This window comes from Malurus melanocephalus, unplaced genomic scaffold, assembly GCF_030028575.1.
Source record: "Malurus melanocephalus ecotype Western Australia unplaced genomic scaffold, MMel_1.1 scaffold_119, whole genome shotgun sequence".
NCBI lineage: Eukaryota > Metazoa > Chordata > Aves > Passeriformes > Maluridae > Malurus > Malurus melanocephalus.
In genome coordinates this window covers 1,040,100-1,067,017 of record NW_026623351.1, presented here as the reverse complement: position 1 = coordinate 1,067,017, position 26,918 = coordinate 1,040,100, and the positions used below count along the sequence as shown (strand labels likewise).

The window sequence follows — 26,918 nt, the reverse complement described above, 5'->3', positions numbered from 1 at the left end:
TAGGACAAGCAGTAGGCTGTGTAGTAACTATGGCAACAATGCTGACCATTTAAATTCTCTGAGTGAAGGTGAAGGGACTGGTTAAATGTGCTCATATAGTCCTTTAACTTCCAGTAGTATTTTTTATTTTTTCACTTGCACCAGTTGCTGACTGTCCACTTGATCTTCTTGCACCTGTAAGTCTTGAGTGCTCTTCACTCACAGCTGAGGTTCAAACCACAGTGGAATTTGCCATGTGAAATCCCACCATGTTCACTGAAAAGCTTTGCAAGAGTTTCTTGTATAGTGGACTGTTGATGGCTCCATGAGAAATATTCAACACCTTAATTTGACAGATTGTTTAGTCTGTGGTAACTGGCCTTTCTTCCCAATTGTCTCACTGCCCAGCACAAGCTATCTTGTAAACATATAATTTTATCTTAAATTATTAAAAAAGCTACACTTTTCATAGTTTCAAAGATTCAGGTGCTACCTCATATGTAAAATCTCAAAAGCATTTTGGATACACAGCAATCTTGACTTCTCTGTTTATTACAAAATCTTGTCAGGCTAGTACAGAAACAAAATATCTTTAAACTTAACAATTACATTTCAGTGTCCTTTCACATAAGTGGCCTCATATTAAAGGTATTGGAGAAGACAATGCTTAGCAAAGTGTCAAGCTAGGATTTCAGATCCTCCTGAAAAGGTGGCTGAAATTAAAAAGAAAGCAGTTGATAAAAGCTGTCATTTGGAGTTAAAAGAAATTGCGCATCTCCAACACAAACAGAGTGATGAGGGCTGAGATAAGAAATTCATATAAACTTTTCTTCAGATAGCATTATTAGGAAAGTTAAATGAGAAAATTACACGCTTCAACCACCTGATGGACCTCCAACACAAATGACAGGCAAGATAATCCACAAAGTTTGAGTCTGAGGTGGGAGGTGATTAAATAATTTCACTAGCAGAGGTTGAAATATTCATTCCAAAACCCAAGTGCAGGTGCATACAAAATCCCACATCTAAAGGCACAACAGTTTATGATCCATGCACATCAGAGGCCAAGAAGAAAAAGTGCTCAACTCAAGTTTGAGACCCACAGAGCCAGTTTGCTGGGTCACAGCATCACAGCCTGATGAATGCTATGAAAGGAAGCACAGCTGAAGCCACTGCTGCTAAAGTGAATTTATTTCTAACATTTTCCCATTTCAAGTATTTTTTAGACATATCTCAATTTCACAAATGAAGTTATGTAGMTTTTGTTATACAAAAGCCACAGCAATGACACACAAGATATCTCAAAAATAACCATGATCCCACATTGTTTACAGTAATAAAGTTACAGCAAAATGCTCAAAAGGYTTCCATCCTAGTCAATAGGAATTTTTAAAACTAAAATAATTGTGAGTCTGGCTTTTTAAGAAGACCTTCAAATAGCAGGCTGACCTTGTTAACATTGATCATCTGGCATGACATACATCTTCCAATTAAGTATTTCTGAAAAAATCTGCAAAAAWCAACTGATATAAAAGCCTGACATTTATAATATGCAATCTGTTCAAACTTCAATATAGCATTTTTCAAAATAAAAATAGTGGGACAGAAGTACAAAAAGTCAGGCTTTCCAAAGCATTGCTGTATCTTGACTGAACAACCAGTGAGACAACTTTCTTTTCAACACAAAAAGTCTAAAAACCAATCAGAGTTACATCTTTTTTTAAAGTGCATTCATTATTTGAACAGTGCACTGATGCTTTTAACAACCTTAAATACAAAAATGCACAGAACCATTACAATTTTCAAAGTTTACAACAACTGACACCTAGAATTAAATCACTAATATTTCTTAGATTGATAAACCCTTTTGGTTTAGCTATGTGTCTTCTTCTGTATACATTCTATAACACAATGGAAACCTGGTCCTGGCTGGTCAMAGCTTTCGTAACTTACAGAAAATTATGTAAAAAATAAGGACTATGGGCTTTTTTTTTGCCAGCTGAGTTGGATTTAATGATTCCTTAGGCTTAAAAACACACTCATCCATGAAGAAAGCCAATCAAAATTAACAAAATGCAAATTACACTGCATCTTAATTTTGAGTGATAGGTGTGCTCAGAACTTAATTCTGGGAGATACATGTATTCTCAGGCACAATAACTTTTACTTTTGAAACTGTAATGGATTTGCAAGAGTACTAGCCACATACAAGGCTAAAGAAGAGACTGTGTCTGTCTACCATAAGAAAGGTAAAATCATGACTACAAAAACAATGATAGGTAAGCAWTGAAGGCTTTAAAATTGTTGTCAAAACTACCAGCAACTAACAAGTTCAGAAATGTGTGAACTCCCTTCACAAAAACTGCAATGAGGTAAGGAAATGGATACACTGGAGACCAGCGAGAGTAAGACTGGATAAACAGTGATGCCGTCATCATTTTGGGTTCAGGATCAGATGTGATGATGTGGTGTTAGGACAGTGGTTTTTGTTTGTCACTACAGAATTAGAGATCTTTATTTATCTATACACCAAAGAGTCTCTTGCTATGCATTCCAGTGTAGTATAAAACATAAAAATACTAGTTGCATATATTTATTTTTCTAGATTTTTATCTAATAAAAATGTTAAATAAAATACTCAACAGTTAAAGCTTATTTAGAATGTTGTTTCAATCTCAAAGCTCAACTTAGCAGCCACGCCAGTACTAAAAGACTACCATTGATTCAAGGTGTAGAACGACCATGTGGGAATACCAGACAACATTAGATAAGGACATTTATGGTGTAGCTTTGGTGTTCAGTTGGTCGCATCATCTCTTCTCAGAGGAATTACTTGAAGTGCTTTGGCTATTCTCTCTGCRACAGCTTGACTACTTGCAGCAATTATTCTCCGAGACATCAAATCAAATGGTCCACCTAGAAAGCAGGGCAAACAAAGCAACCAGTTTATATATGGAAAAAATTAAAAGTTTGCATTAAAATAAGTATTGAAAAAATTGAGTGTAAATTATACATTACTATTTAGGACCAAGTTTTGTCTCTAGACAAAAATGCATATAATACAACAGGTGTCTTGTATGAGCTGCATTTAAATTCTCTTCAATATATATTTACTGTCTTTTTTTCACTTTTCCAGGTGTACAGCCAAGGGAATAAAGGTTGTCTTGGTTAAGAACATACAATTAGCACTTCCTTTATCTATTAAWGAGTTGGGAATTCTGTTCAGTAGTGGTAGCTTGGAAAGAGGACTGAAAAGAACTTCTTGCCTTCTCATTTCAACTACATTTTATTCCCAATAAGTCATGTAAAAGGACAAAATATTATTATGCAGGCCTGTGTCTTTACCTGTCACGTCCAGCAGTACTCCACCAGCTTCAGTAATAATGATCCCAGCTCCGGCCATATCCCAGCAGTGAATCCCCATTTCATAATAGGCATCAGCTCCACCCGTTGCCACAAGGCACATGTTCACAGCTGCTGTACCAACAGCTCTAATCCTARAGGAGATACAAGATGATGTTTTAATTGAGTTTGCAAAAAAGTTACGGTGTCTGTGTGGACTGCATAGAGAAYAAAGAAATATCACAATGGAAGTAAACTGAGCTAGAGAAAGCATGATGGAATGCTACAGTGAAACAAAAAACCRGCAATGAGGTGTTGCTTAAGTAGCTTGAGGAGTTTTCCAAACACAGCAAACTTCCAGAAATTACATTTACAAATTCTGTTTATCAATTTTGGTTTAAAAACATGCCAAATKATTTCCTAGACAAAAATATTATGGAAGATAATTTCCCATGAAACAGTAACAGATAGTCTATTTTGCTCTTTGAATACAAGAATTCAAGTAGAGTGTACACTGTTCAGTGCTGAAAAACCATTTTTTTTTTCAGTTTCTCTGCTGATGCCTAGTAAAAATCTTTTGACTTTCCAAACCCTCTAACAGTAATCATAAAAAATAAATTGCACAGCATAAATTTGGTCTGGATAACTTCAACAAACTCTCACGTCACAAATTCCAGTTTCCTTTGGAAATGCTGATGCACTTAGCAAGTAAATATGACTTGTAAAAATAATTGCAGTAATTTCAATTAACARTAAACTGTACATTAAATTGTAACCATCAGCAGCTATACCATTGCAAGAAGCAACATAAATCAACTCCAATCTCAARTTATTGTTTATAAATAAAATGCCCAAGTTGAACTGACCTGTGAACACACCTAAAATGTATTCCCTACTTACATCTTAGCATATATTCTTTAACTACATTGGAAGAGCCTTTGGAAGTAGAAAAAAATCGGCATGCTGTTAAACAAGAATCCTGAGAATCTCAGCATAAAACTTGTTAGATCAGAAACATGGACATGGTTACAATAACAAAAAACTGTCTACTGAAACTAACTTTATACAAATGGTTTGCGGAAATGTAGACTGGCTTATCTGGAGGACAGTAGGTAGGGAATGCAACCAAAATAAGACCAGTTCATGGACAACCTAAACTACTCAGACAAGTTAAAATTGTATGGTTTTGAGAAATGAAAGGGAGAATTACTTGTATCTTCTGATATATATATATATATATATTACATATATACACACACATATATGTATGTACATATGTATTTAAAAAGCAACAGTTTTCATTACTACGTTGAAAGGAAACAAAGAAATGCAATATAACTTCTGTTATCCAGTTTTATTCCTTATGTATTTCGGGATGGGGTGAGAAGCACAAAATTGTATTTAATTTTTTTAATTAGTAAATACAACACTTTGTAGTCCTACAAACACAAACAAGCTTTGCTTCTCAATATCAATTGTTAGGGTTCTCTTCTATATGTGTCACCTTGAAAAGGTTAAACACAGTTTCTCCATGAAAGCTACTAGAGAGAAACTTTTAAATCATATTTCACATTTAAGGTGCCAAATACAATGCAACCAAARGTTTCTAAAAATTATCATATTTACAGTATTAACCACCATCAATGTATATATATAAAAATAGGAAGCATCTTACCCATGAATAGGAATACTGAGAAGTCTTTCCATATTCGAAAGTATTATTTTTATAGCCTCTGGATCACGATTTGACCCCAATTCTGTTACTAAAAGGGATTTAGTAATATCTGGAAAAGAAACAAAACCTCATTCTTCCATCAGCACAACTAAAACAGTCACAATAACTAGCAGGGTTTACTTCATTGCTTTCTTGGAAGACTGAATAAAAGTGAGTTATCTTAATAAAATATTAAATATATCAAACATAAAAATCTGTTCTAACTTGGAAAATGGCAGGAAAAAATAAAATACAATGAAAGAGACATGATCTGCTTCAACTATGCATATACATTAACTGATGCCAGTACTAAGTAAAAGTCTATTGTTATAAAAATTAAAACAGTCCTGATACTTAAAGGTCCCATTTGAAACATGGATTTTACTTGATGTAGGGATGTAAGCAGAGAAGAATCCTACTGACTTAAGACAACAGGTCACTCCTGGGRGAAGTTGAATGGTTTGGCTGATTTGTTACACTCCAAAGAACATCTCAAACAGATTACAGATATCCAGGGAATTAAAGACAAAGAAACAAACTAACAAAACCACAACATAGACACATGGGGACTAAAATCTTCAATTGCTGAGTCCTGATTTTACACAGATCACATCATATGCATCAAAGAGAACATAAAAACTGTTTCTCAAAATTAAACAGCCCATGGCGAAAGAAAGTCTTGCAAAACAAAACTATGAGCTAAGAAATACCAATATATCCAGGTGTGAAACTTCTGCTGTCTCATTTGCAATCTGGTAATTACCAGAAAGAAGCTACTCAGTTCAGCTTACCTTGYTGGCCCGATACTTGAAGTTTCTGACCATTGCAAAATGCACCTTTTCCCTTTCTGGCAGTATACATTTTGTCTTCTACACAACTATACACAATTCCAAACTCTATCTGCAAGAAAAAAAGAAAAACACCTTGAGGGTTTTTTCCTTTTCTTTCTACTTACTGTGAAATAGGAAATTACAGAACTTAGTTGTAACTAAAACAAGAAATTAATTTGGGTTGGATTAGATATTAAGTAATAAAAAGTATACCTTTTTGTTTACAACAAAGCCAATTGAAACTGCCACAAATGGAAACCTACAAAACAAAACATTTCACTAATTTACAGTGAGATACTACACTTCTTTCATTACCATGCTTTCTCTTAATAAAGACACTCTTCAGTTAAATATAATGTACATTTCAAAAACAAACTTGGACTATAGAGGACATAGTTTTTTTGGAATATGCACAATTCAGCTGAAAACAGAGCCAATAATGCTGATTACCGTTTGAAGCACAAAGTTTTCTACCCACTAGGCTGCCATACCTGTTACAGCCATTCCTAGCCAAGCCTCTAAGCTGCTAACCTTTCTCAGAAGGAACAAGCTGGCCAAAATGGTCTCATAAAAAGAACCAAATTAACTCCCCACACCTCCCCTTTCTCCACCAAAGCCATCAGAAAAACAGACATTGGAGAATGCAGGAAGAGTGATGACAGTGGGACTATATACRACATGGTGGATTGCATCTCATTCTAAGTTCGAAACAATCAAATACTTCWTTTTTTTTTTTYCAATTCCCGGACTTTCATTACTATCTGCAAAAAATACCAACTTTCAAGTCTGTACATTCAGCAGAAGAGGTTCTTCTWACTTTTGGAACATGCTATTTAGCAGGATTCAGAAGCTGTTAAAAATCATTGTGCACATAATAGTAATTTCAAAACTTMAATGAAACACTCAGAAAAGTTCACTAGGGCCAAAAGCTATCATGTTTCAAAGACATAAGGAACAGGCTGTCACAGCATTACACTGAAAGTCCCCTCCTCATGCTGGTGCAAAATACCACTGATAAATTACTGGTGGTATCCTGCTTTCTTTCCTAGTTGGGGCTCCTGGATCTCAAGGGACTTGAAATTTCTTAGAAATCAGAACCTGGAGCTGTTATCACCTGTCTCAAGATGCTCCAACTTCTAATTCTGAGCCCTTAACTGGTGAAATCTGCCATGTATCTCTGAAATCCATGCCAAATGCTGCTGATCCCTGCTATATAAYACAGGCCTCTTATGGAATAACTGATGTTAGGCAACAGAGTGAGACTATTATAATGCAGGAATATTTAAATGCTTACAAAAACTGCCCAATGGCTCTCAATAAGTAGCAATTTGTAACTATTAACAAATTCATAGTATCACTTTTAAAGGAATTTAAAAATAAAAACCTTACTTTTCAAGAACTGGAGAAAGCAAAAGGGTAATCAGTTGAGGATGCTAATGTAAAAAAAAAATGAAAGGTCAACCTGTGTACAAAGTTGGTAGTTCCATCAATAGGGTCTATAATCCATGTGGGGTTATCTGTCAGAATGCTGCCCTGTCCAGCTGCAACAGATTCTTCTCCGATAAAGCTACAGTAGAAACACATTTAAAACACAAAGACAATTGTTTAAAAATGTCTGAATTACAACACTGTGCTTCACATTGAAATTCTTTAAAGTGAGATGATGCTTTGAGTACCACCAGTGACCATATGCAAAAAGCTGAGAAATACAATTTATCCAGAAAGCACCAAGAACATCTGACTAAGGGTGCATCAATATTTATGATGTCAAGGATAAGCACAATATGTGGGGGGGGGGGGGAAATGTTTCAGTATAGAAACAATACCAGAATTTTCAAGTCAGAAATATTAGAATAATACTGAATTTAGCATTCAGAACTTGATGTTCTGAATTGATGGAAACAGCATTGATGTTTTTGTAATTTTTTTCAAGTAACAGCACCATCAAATTTTGTTTAAAATACCTATAGCTATTTACCTTTTTCAGCTTATTTGTGCTATACAACATTATTTTTCAGCTTGTGTTTTCAGTGAAGAAAGCTTTTGTGGTCTTATGTCTCTGRTTAGAATGCTGCAGTAACTGTTAAATTTGAAGACTGATTTCAACCCAAACATGACAGAAAGTTGTTAATCTCAAAACTTTMATTTTACAAGCATGACAAAATAGTAACATGGTAAAGGGATGAAATTCACTCCAGAGTTTCTGAAGAAGATGGGTGAATGCATGCTCAGCCAAAGTACTAAACCCCAGGGTCACAGAAGGCACAATGCCACAGGACCCCATATTTCACGGTTTTTGTTGCTCATGGAAGTGTTTGTTTCGGACTSCAAAATTATTAGAATGAGTCTAAGTGGGTGGAATTCTCTTTGAGGCCTTTTGCAGGTTGTCATAATTTATCACACRTTAGTCAACCTATGAAAAGTTAGCAGCAAACACATGCTTTCCTCCACTCACATGTAAAATGAGAACTGCTGAGAGGAAACAAATGAGGTCCTTTAATATTGATTAGGAGTTTTATGATTAACTACAAAAGCGAAGATAAATAATCAGAAAGAAACAGCATGTTTCCAAAAAGCAGCAGACCTTCACAAAGACATGAGAAACTGAATAGGTGGATGAGTAATTTGTTAGGAAGGGAAGTTCAGCACATTATGTACAATGYGACATTTGTTACCTAAAATAAAAAKAAGCTAAAATATTCTAGAATGCTTATCAGTATCACAGAAACTGTTATTTCAAGGTCATTTCACAAGTCTGTGTGCTTATACTAATTTGGTTACTGAACTTCTGCATCACCTCAGCTGTTCCAGTTCTATACAAATTTCACATACACAGTCATAATCACTAAATCTCCAATAAAATGAATAAAAAAAAAGAAAACTGACTTTAAGGAAACTGTATAAAACTTCAGCCATTATGTCAAAATTTTAAAGACAGATACACGTAAGTAAAATACATAYAGATCACCCTTTAAGAACACATTTTTCGAAGGGCGGAGGACAGGGGTATAGAGAGGGGCAGGGAAAGGGGGGRAAAAAGGGAAGAGCAATTAAGAAACCCAGTATTTTGTAAGACAGTCTTTCTGTTACRCAGAACAAGATCCTGTCTTCTTTTAAGGATGTTTGATGTTGTCAAACTGCGTGACATTGGCCAAAGGCACATTCAGACCCACAGGACCCATCCAACACAGCAAAGGCACACTTCAAAAGCAGACAAGAAATGTGGGTTCCAGGTCTCCTAGGGCCACCTTTGATTTTCCAACACAATAACCAAGAAGTTTCTTACAGTTTACACTTCCAGCTCAAGTGGAAGCAACATTTCAGCCTAATGTAGCCTCATGTCAGTAGACCTGCAGACACCTTACTTTGTTGCTACAGCCCTGGGCAAAACTTCAACCCACTACTACTCTACAATACTTAATTTATTGAAGTAAAGAAGAATGCTACAACTTTCCAGCATGCCAGCTGTAATAAAATTTTACCAAGCAAAATCTTAAACTTTCCATTTTTCTTTTGTCAAAAAGCATACCACTAACAAGCCATACCTGTGAGAAGGATACTTTTCTTTTATCAAAGAAATAAGGAAGTTTTCTACTTTTTGATCAGTTTCTGTCACTAGATCTACAGGTGAACTTTTAGTCATAACAGATATTTCTTCTTTCAGTGCTCCACGAATTATCTGTTAAAACAAAAACAAAAATTAAAAAAATCTTTCMCTGTTAACAGTATGGAAAATACTAGTTTTCAAAAAAATGTAAGCATAATTTTCACAGTAATTTCTATACTGCACACACAAAACACAAACACAAGCAGGGACATAACTGGGATTTAACTGCAGGAGTTGGGACTTGCATCTCTAGTCCCTACTCAGYACTAATTTTTACGTGGCCTTACATCTGAGTACTACAGGAAGATCAAGCTGGGGTCAATTTTGTTAGGACAAGTTTTAGATTTAGAAATTTAAATACCAGAGTTAAACAAAAAAAACTAACACTGAGCTCAAGTCAGCCATTTTTAGCCAGATCCTGCATTTATGATTTTAAAACTTTCAGAATCAGCTTAAGCAAGAACCCATGTCTCACAGCCAACAGAATTATTACAACTTAGAAAGATTTTCTGAGGCAAGACTTKAATGAGGTCATTGCACAGACAATACTCCACAGCTTTTGCAGCTGCAGGGCACAGATTTAGTACATGTGCCATCTTGTCTGACTGCCACAGCCTTCAAATGTACCAAGCAGAACTACTAAGATCTGAACATTTGGTAACCAYTGGTGCKGAGCCTTTGCCAAGATGTRCAAMCTTTGTCTTGTTCTAAGCCATCTTRGMTCTGAAATGGCAAAATAKCACCACTGCAAGGAATGGTTCTTGTTTACAGAAGCAAAGCAGTCTTCATGARGAGAAATAATMATAGAATGGTTSGGGTTGGAAGGAGCCTTGAAGAYTGCCTAGTCCCAACTCCCCTGCCAWGGGCAGGGACACCTTTCACTAGACCAGACTTWGGGCTCCATCCAACATGGCCTTGGACACTTCCAAGGATGGAGAGAACACAATATGGTATTGTGTGCCATCAACAAGCCACTTTTTAWAGCTGATTGAGGCATTCACAAGAAAGACTGTCACCAGCTTTCAGGTGGTAAAATAATAAGGTAGACAGAAGTAGTTTAAGGGGGAAAATTGAGATGCTCTTTGTTTACCACAAGTCTGAATTTTCTTTATTTTTAAAATCAAATTCAAGGAACAAAAGTTACTCCTTAGCCTTTCCTACCAGGCCAAAGAAAAGCGAAAAGTTGTTTTCTTGAATCAACCAAGTTGCATGCATAAAAGACACTCTAATTTTGACCTTGAACATCACAAACTATTCTGCCTATTTAGGTTTYTGACAAAACACTCTTCAGAAGAAAKTCCAACATCCAACATCTTCAAAAGCTACACACATATTACACTCAATACAAAACGTTATTATTAATAAAGAGCTTAYACATACCTCCCCAGCTTTCCTTGCTAAATCAACTGCATAATCCATACATTCTTGCCAGGGATCTGCCATCTTTTCCGAGATAAAGAGCCTTACAAAAGGAGAGATTAACCCAAGAAAAAAAATTATAACGGCTCGTTTCTTGCTTCTTTGCAAACTCGAAGTCTTYCCCTTCACCTGGTTTATATTTAAGCCCTGTGCAAATGCGGAAATGCCCCGAGCGCACGCCCCGCCCCGCCCCGGGGGTGGCGGACACGCACCGAGCGCTGGGCGGGGGCGCTCCCGCCTCACGGTGCCCGAAATGGCGGCCGGGGCGCGCGCCGCCCTCCCCTCCCCTCCCCGCCGCCGCTCCCGCCCAKGCGCAGGCGCCGCGCGCGAGGCCGGGCCCGCCCCCTCTGCCCCCGCTCGGTGCCTGCGTGAGGGAGCCCGGCGCCGGGTGCCGCTGCCTTGGTGCTGGCGCTGGCAAAATCTACCGCGGGAGTGTTGAAATTAGTCTTTGATGTCGACTTCTTGTTAATAATTGGACGTGGCAGGGCGGAGGTACCGTAAATGCTCTCCCACAGAGCACGCGATTGGAGTTTATCATAAATTGAAAGGATGGTTTGGGTTGGAAGGAGCTKTAAAGGTCATAACCAACCCCTCTGCCGTGGCCAGGGACACCTTCCACTCGRCCTGGTTGCTCARAGCTCCATCCAGCYGGRCCTTGTTSGCYTCCAGGAGTGGGGCAAATGGATCGTGACTGGAAAGCCTGTGTCAGTGCCTCACAACCCTCACGGAGTTCAAAGATTTTTGAAAGCGATTTGCAGTTCARTTGAAGCATTTTCAATATTAATTAAAATCATACAGAGGAAAAAAACTTTCCAAGCCTCACTAACACTAGTTTCGTTTTTTCCCTGTGATCTTTTGAGCCTGTTGTCTGTCATCAAATAAAGGCAAAACACTGAGGGCTTGGCTTGTCCTCACAAATTGCAACTGATGTAATTTGCGGTCCTATGTAAAATGGGTAAATGATCTGGGTAAACAGGACAAGGGCTGCCATTTGCTTTATGCTTAAAACAATTATAAAATGTCTTCAAAAGAACAACTTCAAAAAAAAGCAGATTTACCCCATTTCCCCAATGCCAATCCAACCCACAGCTAGGCCAAGTGGGGTTAGTTTTGTCCTTTCCATTTCAGTGAAGGTAAATTTCCACTCTCACCAGCCCTGTTGTRTGGGACAAGTCACTGTACAATTACACATTTCTTCCTTCCCAATGCATAAACAGGAATAAGCCTRCTTTTTAAAGTATTCACAGTCATTAAAGAACTACAGAGATGGTAGGTTGTGTTTTTATTGATTATGTTGCAAGTCGTTCTTTGCTAGTTTATACCAAAAGCATACAGCCCAATCAAAGAGGCACTCTGGTTCAGATTTGGTTTTTATTGAGCCAAGCAGCTGAACATGCCTTAGTACAAACTATAYAGGACTCCACGAGTGTTATGAAAAAATGGCTTCTTTGGCATTGTCAGTAGTATACTTAACATTAYTGCAAGGGTTTTACAGGAGATTTCAAATTCTGTATTCACCCTAAAATCAGCAGAATTAAATGCCTAAAGTTCTCTCCTAACAAGTATAAGAATTTCCCTAATCCAACCCCCTATTTCTTTTCTATCTGAAATTAAATTTTGTGTTTTATGTTTGAGACCACTAGGCTGCAAGGTGTATTTTCATGTGTCACCTGATAAACTGGATGAAGAGATGTGATCTATTGATAAAACGTCTTCAAGCCAGACTGATCATACCCCAGATTGCATACTTTTCTAAAACAGACTCAGATASAGAAAATGAGGAAAATAAAAGTACAAGAGATTGCTGCCTGCTTTCTTAGTGTGATATATTATTTCTCGTTCACTATAGCATTGCTGAGCCGATCTAACAGGGCGTGTATTCAAGCAGAATTGAGCTCTTGGTGTTGACACAACCCTTTCCAAACTGTATTGCATATATTACAAACAGATGCCAGGCAACTTTGTAGCAGTTTGAACTGGAGCTAGACCAGGAGCTGCTACCGGGAGTTTCTTATAAAATGTTTTCAAAGCCTTAACCTTGTGCATTGTCTAAAATTACAGCTAGAACAACCAAAAAGCTTCATATTCACCTATTTTTGTGATTTGGCTGAAAGCACTGTTTATTATAAAATCAGGAAGTATTTATTTTGATAAATTCCTCTTCTTGCTTGAATAACTTTACATATATTTTCTTTRCATCTACTAGAAGTTAAAGTTTTATTTATTAACTTTGAAGTGAAACAGTTCAGCACCTTCTAAACACAGGCCTACAAAATTAACAGTGGTTTCAAATGCCAGATGACTCCTCCAAGGTGGACTTTTTTTTTTTTTCAAATGCAGTCATTGAACTTTCCCTATGAAAACATGCTAAGATAATTAGTTTCAGAAAAAAAAAAACAAAAAAACAAAACAAAAAAACCCACCAGGAAATATGCCATTTGCTTTATGCTTAATCATAAAATGTCTACAACTTCAAAAGAAGCAGATTTACCCCATTTCCACAATGCCAATCCTTATGCTAAGTAAGGATATGTTTGAGTCTAAACAGATAAAATTAGAGCAGTTCTGGCCTGGGCAAGATACTGAAGGTCTGGAAAAGTTTCTGCTTTTGTTCATTGATTGGGGTGGAGTTTTTACCTCTTCTCAATTATTTGTGTCAGACTAGCTTAATTTGGTTTTGCTTCTTGATTTCTGAAAACTTCATGGAGTGAGCTTCTATGTACAATCCTAGACAGATTCCTGGAATAAGATGATAGTGAAAACATTTTGGAGTCTTATGAACTGTGACTTGCCATGTTTGTACTGTCATTTACAAGCTGATAGCCCTTAGCCATTACTGGCGACTGATGAAAGCAACCACCCTGGCAAAACCTTTGAGGTCTCCCCAAATATTTACTTCCTGCATCCCAAGTCTACTCTTTATCCACCAAAAAAAAAAAAAGTGTTATTTCAATTATTTTGTCTGCAACTGCTAGGGCAGAAAAATCAGAATCAGGAGGAAAGGTGTAAGTAGAGAATGAGGATKTTCAGCTAAAAAAGGAAAATTACCCTGTTGCATAGCAGCATTTTTCACTTGCATTGGTAGCAACTGTGTGGAGAACAGGTTCTGTTTAAGRCTCTTCCTTGCTCACTGGTTACACAATGCTGGTTGGCCTCTTACTGCATATTCTGTACCACAGAGGCCTAAGATAAAAAGAAAAATGAATAGACAATTGCAGAGGAGAGGGAGGAAAATAAATACAAGGGAAAAGGAAACTGTTCCTCTTGTACTGGAAAGCAAGATAACAACTGGAGAGACAGGCAGGAGAAAGCAGAAAAATGCTACCATACTTTATGCTGCAGGAGACAAAGATTTCCAAAACATCCAGCTACTGAAAACCCTTTCCTTCAGGGAAACCAGAAACAATTTCCTTTGTGTGACATCCATGACAGAGCCAGTAAAGTAATTTTTCCATAAGTCATGATAAAACTACAGTAAAGAGTACTATAAAGCAAAATAAGAAACAACAGTGACAGGCTTACTGAGTTCTTTTTGRGGTTTTATGCGAGTTAAATCAATACACAGTAATCCTACAGATATTTCTAAATTGTTGCAAAGGAACTTTTACTGGGCAGTACTGAAAACTGACACTACAGCCACTGGAAAAAAACCACATTATTGGTCTGCCAATGGAAACTACCTTTGAAGAGTATGCCAGGCAGAACTTACATTGTGATTTTTACTTTYATTGCAGCTGTGCCTAGAATGGGTATGTCATGCATGTCTGTCTTAAAACTGGTACAAATTMACCACAATCTAGTATTATGCACAGTGKRCAATGTTTTCCTTTAGGCAAGCATCTACTGGAGAAAAAYCCTGACAGTTTCCTGTCAGTTACTGAATGTTGTAGCTGAATGAACCAAAACACCAAATCCAGATTTATCAATGTCCATGTGACTTCGATGCATTGTCTACCTCCACTTGCAGGTCTGAGTGCATCTCTCCATCTCGTGTCAGCTCTCTGAACCAAAAGTCCATTTCTCAGAGGACTACCAAGATTCCTTAACCTTATGCCCCCTGCCCTCTTCATARAGTTTCTCCCTACTTCCATGTATGTCTGGCAGTGGCAGGACGATGTCCTTGACATGCATCATATTGACATTTTTGAACAATGTACACATTCAGTCTCTCTGTGGCCCAGTAACACTTCCAGGCATTACTGAGTATGTTCAGTCACAGTGCACATAAAGCTGGAACATCCTTGCAAACATCAGAACAGCTAATGAAGGTAATTGCCTAAAAGTAAGTGCCCCATTTTTGAGAAAGAAAGGTAGGTCTTCCCTTTTCAAACTTAGTCAAAGCAGAGTTACACTGATCTAGCAGTGAGTCAGGCTCTGGGAGACAGAGATTTCTCCTCCTTGATCTGAATACTGTGCTCTGATCACATGCCACTAGGTCATTTTKGTAGCAATGGATCACACCTTCCATGGTCCAGCTGAAAATCTTGCTAAAGCCTCTTTTGTATCCGATGAATAGGCTTGCTTCAGTATTTCAGTCACACTGCACAGCACCGCAGAACTACAGCTTTGCAAATGAAGGCTTTTGCCTTCTACTGCTCTGTTCACATCCCTTCATCCACTGTCTTGTCACTGCAGGATTGCCTTCCYATCTTCTTATTGGAGCACACTGACTGAATAATTGTCAACAGGTAAAAGCAAATTAGAAGTGTTAGTCTTGAAAGGGTTCTGCWCCTCTAGCTTAAATTGAGCAGGCTCAAGGGCACTGCAGGATGAGTTTAGATTGTAACCGGCCTATTTAAACAGATAAAGCAAAGCTCCTTTGTTTTACATCAGGACTTATGGTTAGGACAGAGCTGGTCCTATCATTGTGGGTTTATGTTTCAGTAATTCAAAACAGCCATGACTGTGATAAACATAATCTCATGTTTCTTYCTTGCTATGAATTTTCAATCCAGCTTTGAAAGACATCCAAATTCTGGAGTCTACCAACCAATGATACTATAAGTTACCTTCTCAATGAGCACTAAGYGACACCAAAATTTGAGAAAGCCATCAATTGTATAGGACATATACACCTGTAGGTCTAACTTCTGTATGTACAATCACTGTGCACAACCACTTTAAAACTTAGTAACTCCACCTTACAGACTGGTGAAAAGGAAACAATAGAGATTTAACTAAGGGTGGAAATGCCCATATGAAACTACAAACTGTTGAATGCTGTGCTTCCAGTTGCACTGTATTTTTTCCTCTTCTTTTACATAGGACTTAGAGAAGACAATTTTAATTTCTCTTTTATTTCCCACTGAATCACACAAAGAGATTTACGAACAGGAAGGCACCTGTATGAATTTCCTTTTGCTTCATAAAGCTTTCCTACAAAAGCTTTCCTGTTAAACTGTTACAGGAAGAAAATGTAGACCTGGTGTRTGGACATTCCTGGTTTCCAAACTCAATGAAATCTGTTCTTGTAGATGTAGGAAAAATGCTGCAATAGCATARTATGTTTCTTTCCTTCAAAAAACAGACACACAGTGCAAGTTTTCATTTTCATTGTTTATTAAGACATACTGTCCCCACCATTTACACAAAAATAAATACAAAATTTAAAAAAAAATTCCTCAATATTATATAGCTCAATAGAGCAAGAATTTWTTCTAGAATGTGAACATCTGTAATATTATTTATTTTAATTTTCCTGTCAGGACATAGTTGTTCTGTCAGTCAAGCAACTGAGAAATTGATGGGAATTGTGTCTTTACAGTGAAAGACAGATTCTGGCATACCAGTAATTTTAAAAGAAAACTGGACTTGCTTGAATACCATGCTTCTAAAAAATATTGGATTTTTTTGGTTTGTGATAATTTATTGACTAACTAAAGTAGGAATCAGCATCTTCTATAAATAGAACATCGTTATCGAGATACTCCAGAATTATATTCCCTCCATTGTACAGTGGATAGTCTTTATCAGATAGCCATGTTTCCAGTGTGTGTTCAAATGGCAAGGCTTCTCCAGAAGCAGCATGGCATAATCTCAATTTCTGTAAGACAAATAGCACAGAAGTTAACATCAAAATTTGCCTAGCCAAGATGAAAGAACTGGGATGAGAGAGGGACAAAAGGCTGAAGAAAAATAAAACCAAAATGCAACAACCTGGAAAATGTTTGTTATTGCTGACTTACCTGGGATGTTGATTTGTTGTTGTCATTTYTAAGGCTTGCTAAGGAAGCTGCAAAATCTACTACTTTGCCAATACTCCACTTACTGGAAAAGAACATGGGTTTGCTTTTCTCTTTGTTTCCTCTTGGTAAAAATACTTGAAAATAAATTCTTTCTGTCTAGAAAAACATGAAAAATACAACAAAACAAAACAAACAAAAAAATTATCCACAGACGAAACACATCATTCCAGTCAAATGTATCTAATAGTTTTTCAGTAAAAAAAATTTAGGCTCAAAATTATCAACTGAAATTTGTTTTATTCCAGCAGGACAATTTTCCTGGAACATATAAATTACCAAGATCATCAAATCCAATCTTCTCCAGCTACAGGCACACATATSATGGCCATAAGTTCTTAATGGTAGAGAGAACATCTTTTCCCATGAGTCCCACAGCTACATTGTTATATATAGACAGACATGAAAAGGCATCTGCTCTTGGGAGAAAAAGGWGAGTTTGAAGAAGCAGTATTTGTTTTTGGCAGCAGTTTAGTGTCTCATATTAGAATGTAAAAGCAGTTAGAACAGTTGATTGTCCTAGAAATGCCTGCTTCACAAACCAACATTCAGATCATGACCAGCTAATCCTTTATCCTGTACTGTATGCTCCTTTCATGTACTAAACAATTCGTACTAGGCCAAAAGATTTGTCTGAGAATAATTTATGTCAARAGTAATCTTGAGTAATCAAAAGTAATAAGGGAGAGATTCTGAATGGGACTGGGATAACATATAGCAATCATGACTGCTACATATTCATCATTTAGGATTATCCTTGCTGAGTCAAAGCCAGACCCTATCAAACAAAATAGAAGTCTTCTTCTTAAAGGATTTATTTAGGCATTCCCTAGAAACATATAGAAATACCTCAACCGTGTTCATAAAAGCGACTCTGAATTTCAACCTGTACGTTKTCCTTGAAATTTGAGTGTTCTCCAYACAAACAAAAATCTTCAACGTCCAAAATATTACAAAGGGGCCAAGGAAGCAGGACCTGAATCTTCCTCAAGTGTAAATGACCACAACTTGTAGGACAGCTAACACAACAGCCATTCTATTACAGATACATACTAACATCACTCAACTGCTATCAGTGCCCCAGCTCATTTCTATGCTTGCTCCTCCAGTTCTCAGGATGACTAGAGAGTTGTTCAGCCTGGAAAAGAGAAGGAATGTTGGAAACTTTCTATTGTTGCATCCCTACAGCTACAGAGTCTATAGCCAGAATACACCTCCTGGAATTTCTGTGCCATATCCAAGAAAACATTATTCATTCAAGGACACAATAAGTAACAGTGTTTTGCAGCATGGCCYTCCTGTTTTGAGCTGGTCAGGTCCAGAGGGATAACTCTCATCAGGTCTGACACTGAAAGAAGCAATCACTGGCAAAAAAAGCTAACTGGAACAGAGAGACTAGAGAAATCTGCCTAAGACAGGCTGATTTTCCTGAACATAGAGTAAGAAAGATCAGGAAGGACCTATGRTGTCATATGGTTCAAAATCATTCTCAAAGCAAGAGGAATTTTAAAGCTGGACCTAACTATAGAGGTAAATCAGGTTGCTCCAAGAACGGATTCCATCAATCTTGAACATCACAAGGATGTAGATTCCACAAATTTTCAGATCAGCTTGTTCCAAAGTCTGGCCACACTCACTGTGTGATTTTTTTCATATTACCTAATTGAAATTTCACAAGCTTGTTCCCATTGCCCCTGCCCTTCTGCCGTGCACCTCTAAGATAAACGTATCAATCTCTATATAGTGATGAAGAAAACTAATATGCCTAACAGGCATAAACCTCATATTTAAAAAGTCTGTCATCAAACTGGAACAAGCTGGGCAGAAGGCTAAAASGAGTCTAGGAAGCAATTTAAACAGAGATGTGCTGAATACTAATAGACTTAATTTATCAATGAGATTTATTGCTACTCTAGTTGATTAATCAATTAGATGGTTCTTATTTCCAATAAAAAAATGACTGATAAAGGARATTAATGTACAGTGATTTGTGCTACACTATTTAGAGCTTATWGCCTTAGGAATTAGGAAGCAACTTTAAAAATTTTCTTATAGGTACTGAAGGTGSGTTTTTAAAATTCTGTTCCACAATATTTGAAATAACTCCCTTTCCTCCTYGCCCATACTTATTACAGTGGTACTATTTGTGAAGAATGTTACAAGCAGGTCTTTGTATTATTACTTCTGCCTAMGCAGATTTATCTCCTTTCTGAGCAAGTATAAAGAAAAAAAATCATATGAAGACTCAGCGATGGAATAGCTGTAGTTATTTTCAAYAGTTAAATTCCAGTGTATTTGGAATTCCAAAGTATCTGGAAGTGTTCAAGGCCAGCTTGGATGATGCCCTTAGCAACCTGACATGATAGGAAGGGTCCCTGCCCATGGAAGGGGCTTGGAACTAAATTATCTTTAAAGTGCCTTCAGACTCRAAGCATTTTTTGATTCTATGATGTTATGAAATGCACACTACTAAGATWAAACCTAAAACAATACTATCACATAGAATGTTTTAGGTATTATAAAATCAGTGTAAGAGCCTGAACTTGGTGTGCTCCAACATAATACTGTGGTGAAAAAGTAATTTAAATACAGTTCTTTTAAGAGAATGCATAAATACAGATCTGAAGTAAAACCCTTGATGGAAAAATCAAGGTATTTCTAAATCTAGTAAGTGGAAAAGATTTAAAAATCARGTATGACTGGCCATAGTAGTGAAAAGCAATAAGGAATCTGTAAAAAACTGCAAGTATCAGAGAAATTAAAGGCTTCACATTTTGCTTGCAAAAAACTACAATTGCTAATGAGGGAAGGAGAAAAGGAGGAAAAATGATTCACACCCCTACCTAGTAACCCTTCTATAAATGACAACCCCTTCAAACCACAAAAACATCCTGATTTATCTCTCCTAACAGAGAGCAAGATCAGAGAAACAAGGGAAGGGAATCAGACTGGCAGAGGTACAAGGCCCTTCCCTATGCCACTTGAGGACTGAGTCCCATCCTTTGTGCAGCAGTAAATAATAAATTAAACAATGTTTTCTTCAAGGATACTGGAGCACAATTACTCATTATTCAAACAGAATCATGTCCTGGAGCGATCCCTCTGAAACATTAGAAAATATTAGTAACTGGAGTAAATTGAGTGGTTTCTTATTCAATTGTTAAGGTAAAACTRGAACTCCCTTTTGTCTTAAAACTGGAATTCCCTTTTGTCTCCTTCCCAAAACCAGCAAATGCAACAAGGAAACCTAAATACATTCAGTAKGGATATTCTGTGTGCTGGATTCAGGGAAACACCAACTGGGCTATTAAAACAATCTCCAGACAGGAGATCACCTTTTTGGGGGCCAAATGGACTGTGGGCAGGAAATAAGCCCCCAGATACACTTGGCAAATTAATTATGTTGGACTTTTCCCTTGAACACCCGAGGGGTGACATTACACCCTTACTGGAGATAAAATAAGGCRTAGGGAAAGTTTTTGCTTGTGGTAAAACTGATGGTCTTACCACTCTGGTAGGATTTAATCAACAGTTTGCTGACACTCCCATGCCCTCTGCTGTGCAGTCTGACAATGGCATTCATTAAAAAGGAAAAAAAAAAAATTCAGGAATGGTGTGAAAATCATGGAGTTGCCTCTGTGTTCCACCTGCCCTACAGACCTCAAAGTAATGGTGCACTAAAATGAGCTCTAGGGAGAAGTTTCCATACGGGAAAACAGGGTAAAGCCTTACTTAAAGCTGATTTTTAAAATAGCCAGCAGACACCCACCAGATGCCCAGTGGAAGAAGCTCATTTTCCTGCTCTCCAACCAGAAAAATGTCTAATATATCCTCCACTGTCAGTCCTTCTCTGTTCTCAGGGTGACAGTGGTCTTATTAACTGCTCTAYGAAGTTTAAAATACCTGTCCCTTACTAACTCCCTAAGTAAAGGTCACATGAAAAGGTCACAAATGGGGTCTCCCTTTAGCTTTCACTGAGGTTTGGATAATTCCCAASAATGAGTAAATTCTTATCATTTCAGGTAATGAGTGAAATTTGGACAGATTTTCTGGCCTCAACAAACCTGGAGTTGTCCAAGGAATCATGACTTTACCTTTGTAGAAACCTCAGATGTGAAAAGATGATCACAACACCCACTTGTATTGACCCTTATCTATACCTCCTTCCTCTCTGTTTCATGAATGGGATGATAATTGTGTGATTCAGTTTATGAAAACCATTTCTCAACTGGGTTTTCTACACATACAAATGGTATTGTATATACAACACCCTCAATCTTCAGATGTTAATTCTGGGTGAGTGGCTGAACCTGCACCTGAAACATCCTGGTACCAATTTAAGTCGGCATACTCATCCCTCAACCCTCCAAATTATCAAACTCAAACTTTTAAGGCACATTCTTATGATCAGACTGAATTTTCCACTGCAATGCCCTAACATATGAATTCATTCTGGATGGGAAAACCAAGCACTTACAYGTTTCAAGACTAGATGATCTGAAATACTGACATTGCAAGTATTAAGATATGACATAATCTGCAGAGTCCAAGTGATAAGGAACCACATGTGCTGTAAAATTCTGTGCTGCACTACTTACAAAACTGTCCTACAGTGATTCTAAAAATCCTGTTCTAGTCTAATAATAAAATTCTATGCTCTGATTATCATAAAATTCTGCTAAAATAATAAGCTTTAATACAACTTAGTGCTATCATCATTCTGCTAAGAATCCCCAAAAGACCCATTTGGCCCTGCAGTGTTATGTGACAGACAAATATATTTCTGCTATAAAATAATAGATTTTGATTCAACTGCTCCAAACCCTACACAGACATCTTATAACATATGTAAGACTAATGAGATTGCTTTTGGGTACCTGGCTGAAATATACATTTAAGTGACTGTGGTCTTGAAAAATTAAATCCAAGACCAAGCTGAGGGAACTAGATGAAGATCAAGCAATTTAGAAAACTTTCCATTTCCTTTGAGAATTCAATTATTTAAAACAAACATCACTGACCTGAGGCAAGGACTTGTCCCCACAGGCATGCATTTTCAGCTTCATTAATGCCACTTTTGCTGCTGTCTCACTGTTTTTTGCTCCTTTACGTTTTTTGCTTTTTGCTTCTTCACTTTTTTTAGAATCTGAGAACAATATTATTCCTGTTAGTGTGATCATTCTGATTGTTTCCTGAACATATGACATAGACCCAATTAGTCTGTTGGGGCTCCTTGTATCTCCAAGGAACCCATCCCTTTCGTGTCTGTTCATATCCTCCCAAGGTCATGCAGCAGGTACTCCTACTCAAGAATATTCGGAATGTTTACATTTCTAGCAGAACTCCTTTACACTGAAAGGAATGGAAGTAGATGAACACTGTCATGATGTAAACACAGGMTGCAGAAGCCAAATAGATACAAATTCTTATGTTTTTACACCTGTGGCCATCACAGCATTCACATGGCAACAGTTTCAGATCCTCCTTTCTACACATAACTCCACTGTCCAGCTGGGCAGTGTTGATTATTCTCTTCCTATCTTAAAGCTTGTTTAAAATCTGCAAATCATTACATTGTAGAATCAGCCTTTTCTGGCCATCTTGATTGTGTAGCTGTGATCCCAGCAGACTGAGATGCACACCCAACACAACTGCATTATTTGCACATGAATTAATATGCAAATAATAATGGCTAGGTACAATTAACTATATTACAGTAATTGTAGAATGACAAGACAATAATTCTGAAATAAACCTGTGCCCTATTTTTTCTCTAGAGATTCTCTTCATACTGATATTTTGTCTCAGTTTACATGAACAGTATTAAATGCTGACATGGACGTTTAGGGATATTTAACCAAGGAACCCCCATCCTTTCTTCTCACTTAACTCTTCAAAGGGTCAGACTTAACCCTTCAAAGGAGGTCAGAAGCTCAAAGAGTGTTCTGAAGAAAAGATAAAGTATATCCCTCTGTACTTGCCTATAATCTGTTGAACAAGCTGCTGTGTGGCAGCCATTCGAGGTTTTGGGGTTTCCAGCTTCTCACATTCATGGTCTGATTGATGACGATGTCTGTAAACAACAATGTAAAACTGCTATTGCCTTTTCCATACATTAAAGAATTAATATCGATGTTTAAACACTCTGTTCCACTCACCTGAGGCAAAAATGTTTTCCACAGTATGGACACAAAACTGGCAAAAGCTCCTTTTCACTGCAGTCCTTGTATGAGCATGGGTAAGATCTGTGCGAATCAGGTTTCACAGAATTGTTTCTTATGTTCACCTAGAAATAAGTACAAAATATTTTATTACCAATAATTTGTAACATACAAGTTACCATCCCAGCTTTCTCAAAGATCCGTGCTAGCCCTCCGTTCTATGGGCAAATCTGGTCCAGCTATTYTCTCCTACTTTTGCCCTGGTTATGTTTAGCTCAGAGGCAGAAAAAGAATCATCATTCCGCCCAATTCTGAGTAGAATTCACTTCTGAGAGGCCAAAAAGAGTAGTTTAATTTTTTTAAGCTTTTCACATCATCAGTGAAACAATTCACACTTATTTACCATGTGCATTCATCTAGTCTGAAAACACACAGCAAAGTTGCATGGAATTTTAATTTTAAGGTAGTCACATATTATTAGATTACCTCAGAACACCCATGAGCRTCCCGGCTCCTGTGCTGAAGGCTTTGTGGAAAAAGAAGAAAATATCACACTGTTATCATCATTCCAGGAAAAAAACAAAACAAACCCGCATGTGAAAACGTTAAAGGGTTTAAAGAGCAATGTGACATGTTTTATTATGGGAACACTTCAGTTACATAATGAACCTTCTCTAAAGTTTGTTCTATCCTATGCATTTCACATCTTGAATGGATAGATCACATTCTTCCTCAGTAAGTAAAACATTTAGCTTTTGGAACTTATGCCTCAAGATAAGCAAACCATTTCAAAATAATTAAAACATCAGTATGCTTAAGAGTTCAGTTTAAAGCAACTGGAGTTTTTCTGTTATAACAATCACCTTCCATTTTCAATCACCTTCCATAACAGCAGAAATCCCTTGAARGCTTATGACACGTGAGAAGTGAAATCTGCCCTCAGTCTCTGAGTTTCTTTTAGCTACCCTCCGCTAATCTGAAGTGTAAATCAAAGTGCAAGCCCTGATTTTAACCTTGCAAGAAAATTTGTATTTTCTTCTAGAAGCAAACATACCCAGCCACCTCCACTTATGACAAGGTCACCCATCTACTYGACCTTGGGAAGCCAGCAGATGTGGTGTTTTGCATTTTAGCAAAGCTTTTGACACTGTCTCTCAGAGTGCCATTCTGGACAAAATGTCCAGCACACARCTAGACAAGCCTGATGGATGAGCAAGTGGCTGATAGTTTGGGCTCAGAGAGTCATGGTGATTGCTTCAGGCTGGTGGCCACTTACCAGGAGAGTTCTCCAGGGCTCAGTATTAGTGCCAGTGCTCTTTAATAATTTTATAAATGACCTGAATACATGTTATGCTTGCCAACCAAACTAAAGAAGGAGAAGCTGTGGACTCCCCTGAGCAAGTGTAGGATTCTTCACCTGGGATAAGGAAATCCTGGTGATCAGCATACAACATGAGGAAATGGAATGAAGCTGTGTCACAGGAAGCTCAGCTTGAACATTAGGAAAAGGTTCTTTTTTACAGAGGGTGGCTGAGCACTGGAACAGGATCCCCAGGCCTGAAMCAGGCCTGTTGGAGTTCAAGGAGTGTCTGAATGACACTTAGTTGTATGCTTTAGTTTTAGTCCTGTGAGGAGCAGGGAGTTGGACTTGTTGACCCTTGTGGGACCCCTTCAACTTGAAATACTCTGTGATTCTATGGACTTACCAAAATACACCTGARCAGCCATCACATACAAAGGGAAGAAAATCTGAAACAAAGAGATTTGTTTTCAATTAAGACAACATGGTTGTTGTTTTATTACTATYTTCTACCTTAATTTTCACATGATTAACTTTTGCTTACCAATATCACAGGGTTGGTAACTTAGAAACTACATTTACACTTCACCTAAAGTGGCTTTTGTTAACTCCCCTAATCAGTATTATAGAGAAACATATGAGCAGKTAAATTACAGAAGYTGGAATTAGACTTTAAATTCAGGGGTTTTTGACTATCAAACTATGACCCTGGAACATTCGGCCATCAGAATTACCAGTTATGTTAAAAATTGAATTTATTGCAAGACCACTCAAAACACTATTTACTGATATAGGACAATTCACGTTTTATTTTATGGGGTGCCAACTGGAAGAGATGCTCTCTCTTTGGAAGGGAGAGCACCTCTTCCATTGCTCTGATGGAGAGCACCTCTCCATCCAGTCATGATGACCCTACCCTTCTCATCATATCGTACATACTGTTCTTGAGTGATTTAAATTGCACACACTTTCTAAGCCTCTGCACACATTCCTTATCTACTACATAAATTCTTAAGAGATAAAATCGCTGTCTGCCGAACTCCACCACCTCACCAATGGCAGCAAATGCCAGCTCTAGCCCAGCCCATTGGCTCCTCCATCCTTCAGATTTTACGTTAACAGACCACCACGCAACTGGACCACGGAACTCAGGTCACAATCATCTCGATCCCTTCATCTCTGAGTGGCCCCATCAGAAAGCTTTCGGTACAGGCGGTTCTGCTGCCTGTTTCTGAGRGGTTACATTTCCAGTAGCACTTTCCGAGATCAGTGAAGGCAACCAAGTGTGAGGAAGGGAGCTATTAACCACCCAGAGACACAGCCGAGKCGACAGGCCCTGGCACCGGACCGTGAAGGGCTTCAGCAGCACGGAGGACACCCCGAGCGAGTGGCTCCCCTCAGAACCCCGCACCGCCCTCGGGCCACCATCCCCATCTCCGCAGCTCTCCCTTACCGAGCTGGCGGCASTCGGGCACCCCGCAGTGCTGCCCCACCTCCAGCTCCGCCATGGCCGCGGCTCGCAGGAGGCGGAGAAGCGGATGGGCCAGGCGGGGCGGGAGAGGCGGTGAGGCCGGCGGGACCCGCCCCGCGGCGGGAGGRGCCRAGGCGGGGCCGGGCCGRGCCGGGCGGTGCTGCGGAGRGGACCCGCCCCSGGRTGGGAGGGACCGAGGCGCGGCTGGGGRGCGGAGGAGACCCGCCCTCATCGGGTTGAGCCTGAACTTGAGCCCGCCCCGCCGGCTCGGAGCTGCCGGGGTGCGAGTGGGACCGTGCTGAAGGCAGTCTGTGCGGACCAGCCCGTGTCAGCCCAGAGGCGTCTCAGACTTCAGCGGGCCCAGAGCCGCGGCTGCTGTTCCTCGGGCTATTACGGGGCAGGGGGGAAGGCATGTTTTGTGTCTTATTTGTGTCGCTATTTGYGTCTTCTCTCGGGACAGACTGTTCCCAGAGGCAGAGCGGAGATATCCCGGCTTCCCGAAGCCCTTCGTGCCCCTATAACCTGTTGGTGCCGCTGCGGTTTCTTTAGTGGCGCACCCACTACTTTTATAAGAAGCTACATTCCTTCAGAATTCAGTGTTGTTTTCCCAGCCCTGACCCGCGCGYACGCCTTTGCCCGAGGGTGATGCCTTCCCAAAACGCCTTCSTGTACCATGTCGCCARTTCTGGGCTCCTCAGTACGAGAGAGACATGGAGCTCCTGGAGCAGATCCAGCAGAGAGCTGGAGCATCTCCCTTCGTAGTAAAGACTGAGAGCTGCGCCTCTGCAGCCTTGAGAAGAAGCGGCTGAGAGGGTTTCTCACCAATGTCCATAGGCATCTTAGGGGAGGGTGC

At 38.6% G+C, this 26,918-nt stretch overlaps 2 protein-coding genes across 2 annotated transcripts; both read right to left on the bottom strand.

The window, feature by feature from the left end:
* Positions 1-1,152: 1,152 nt before the first annotated feature.
* On the bottom strand, positions 1,153-11,140 carry IMPA1 (inositol monophosphatase 1). Its single transcript, XM_057370093.1, has 9 exons — positions 11,104-11,140; positions 10,853-10,934; positions 9,411-9,544; positions 7,328-7,432; positions 6,079-6,124; positions 5,827-5,935; positions 4,997-5,105; positions 3,325-3,476; positions 1,153-2,895 (listed from the first exon to the last, which is right to left on the bottom strand). Exons 2-9 carry the CDS (start codon positions 10,913-10,915, stop codon positions 2,777-2,779), a joined length of 837 nt encoding a protein of 278 aa, XP_057226076.1. The 5' UTR covers positions 10,916-10,934; positions 11,104-11,140; the 3' UTR covers positions 1,153-2,776.
* Positions 11,141-16,438: 5,298 nt separating this feature from the next.
* On the bottom strand, positions 16,439-26,162 carry ZFAND1 (zinc finger AN1-type containing 1). Its single transcript, XM_057370092.1, has 8 exons — positions 26,048-26,162; positions 25,001-25,043; positions 23,781-23,820; positions 23,292-23,419; positions 23,115-23,206; positions 22,155-22,279; positions 17,077-17,232; positions 16,439-16,934 (listed from the first exon to the last, which is right to left on the bottom strand). The coding sequence occupies exons 1-8, from the start codon at positions 26,100-26,102 to the stop codon at positions 16,764-16,766; spliced, it is 810 nt and encodes a 269-aa protein (XP_057226075.1). The 5' UTR covers positions 26,103-26,162; the 3' UTR covers positions 16,439-16,763.
* Between the last annotated feature and the right edge of the window lie 756 nt (positions 26,163-26,918).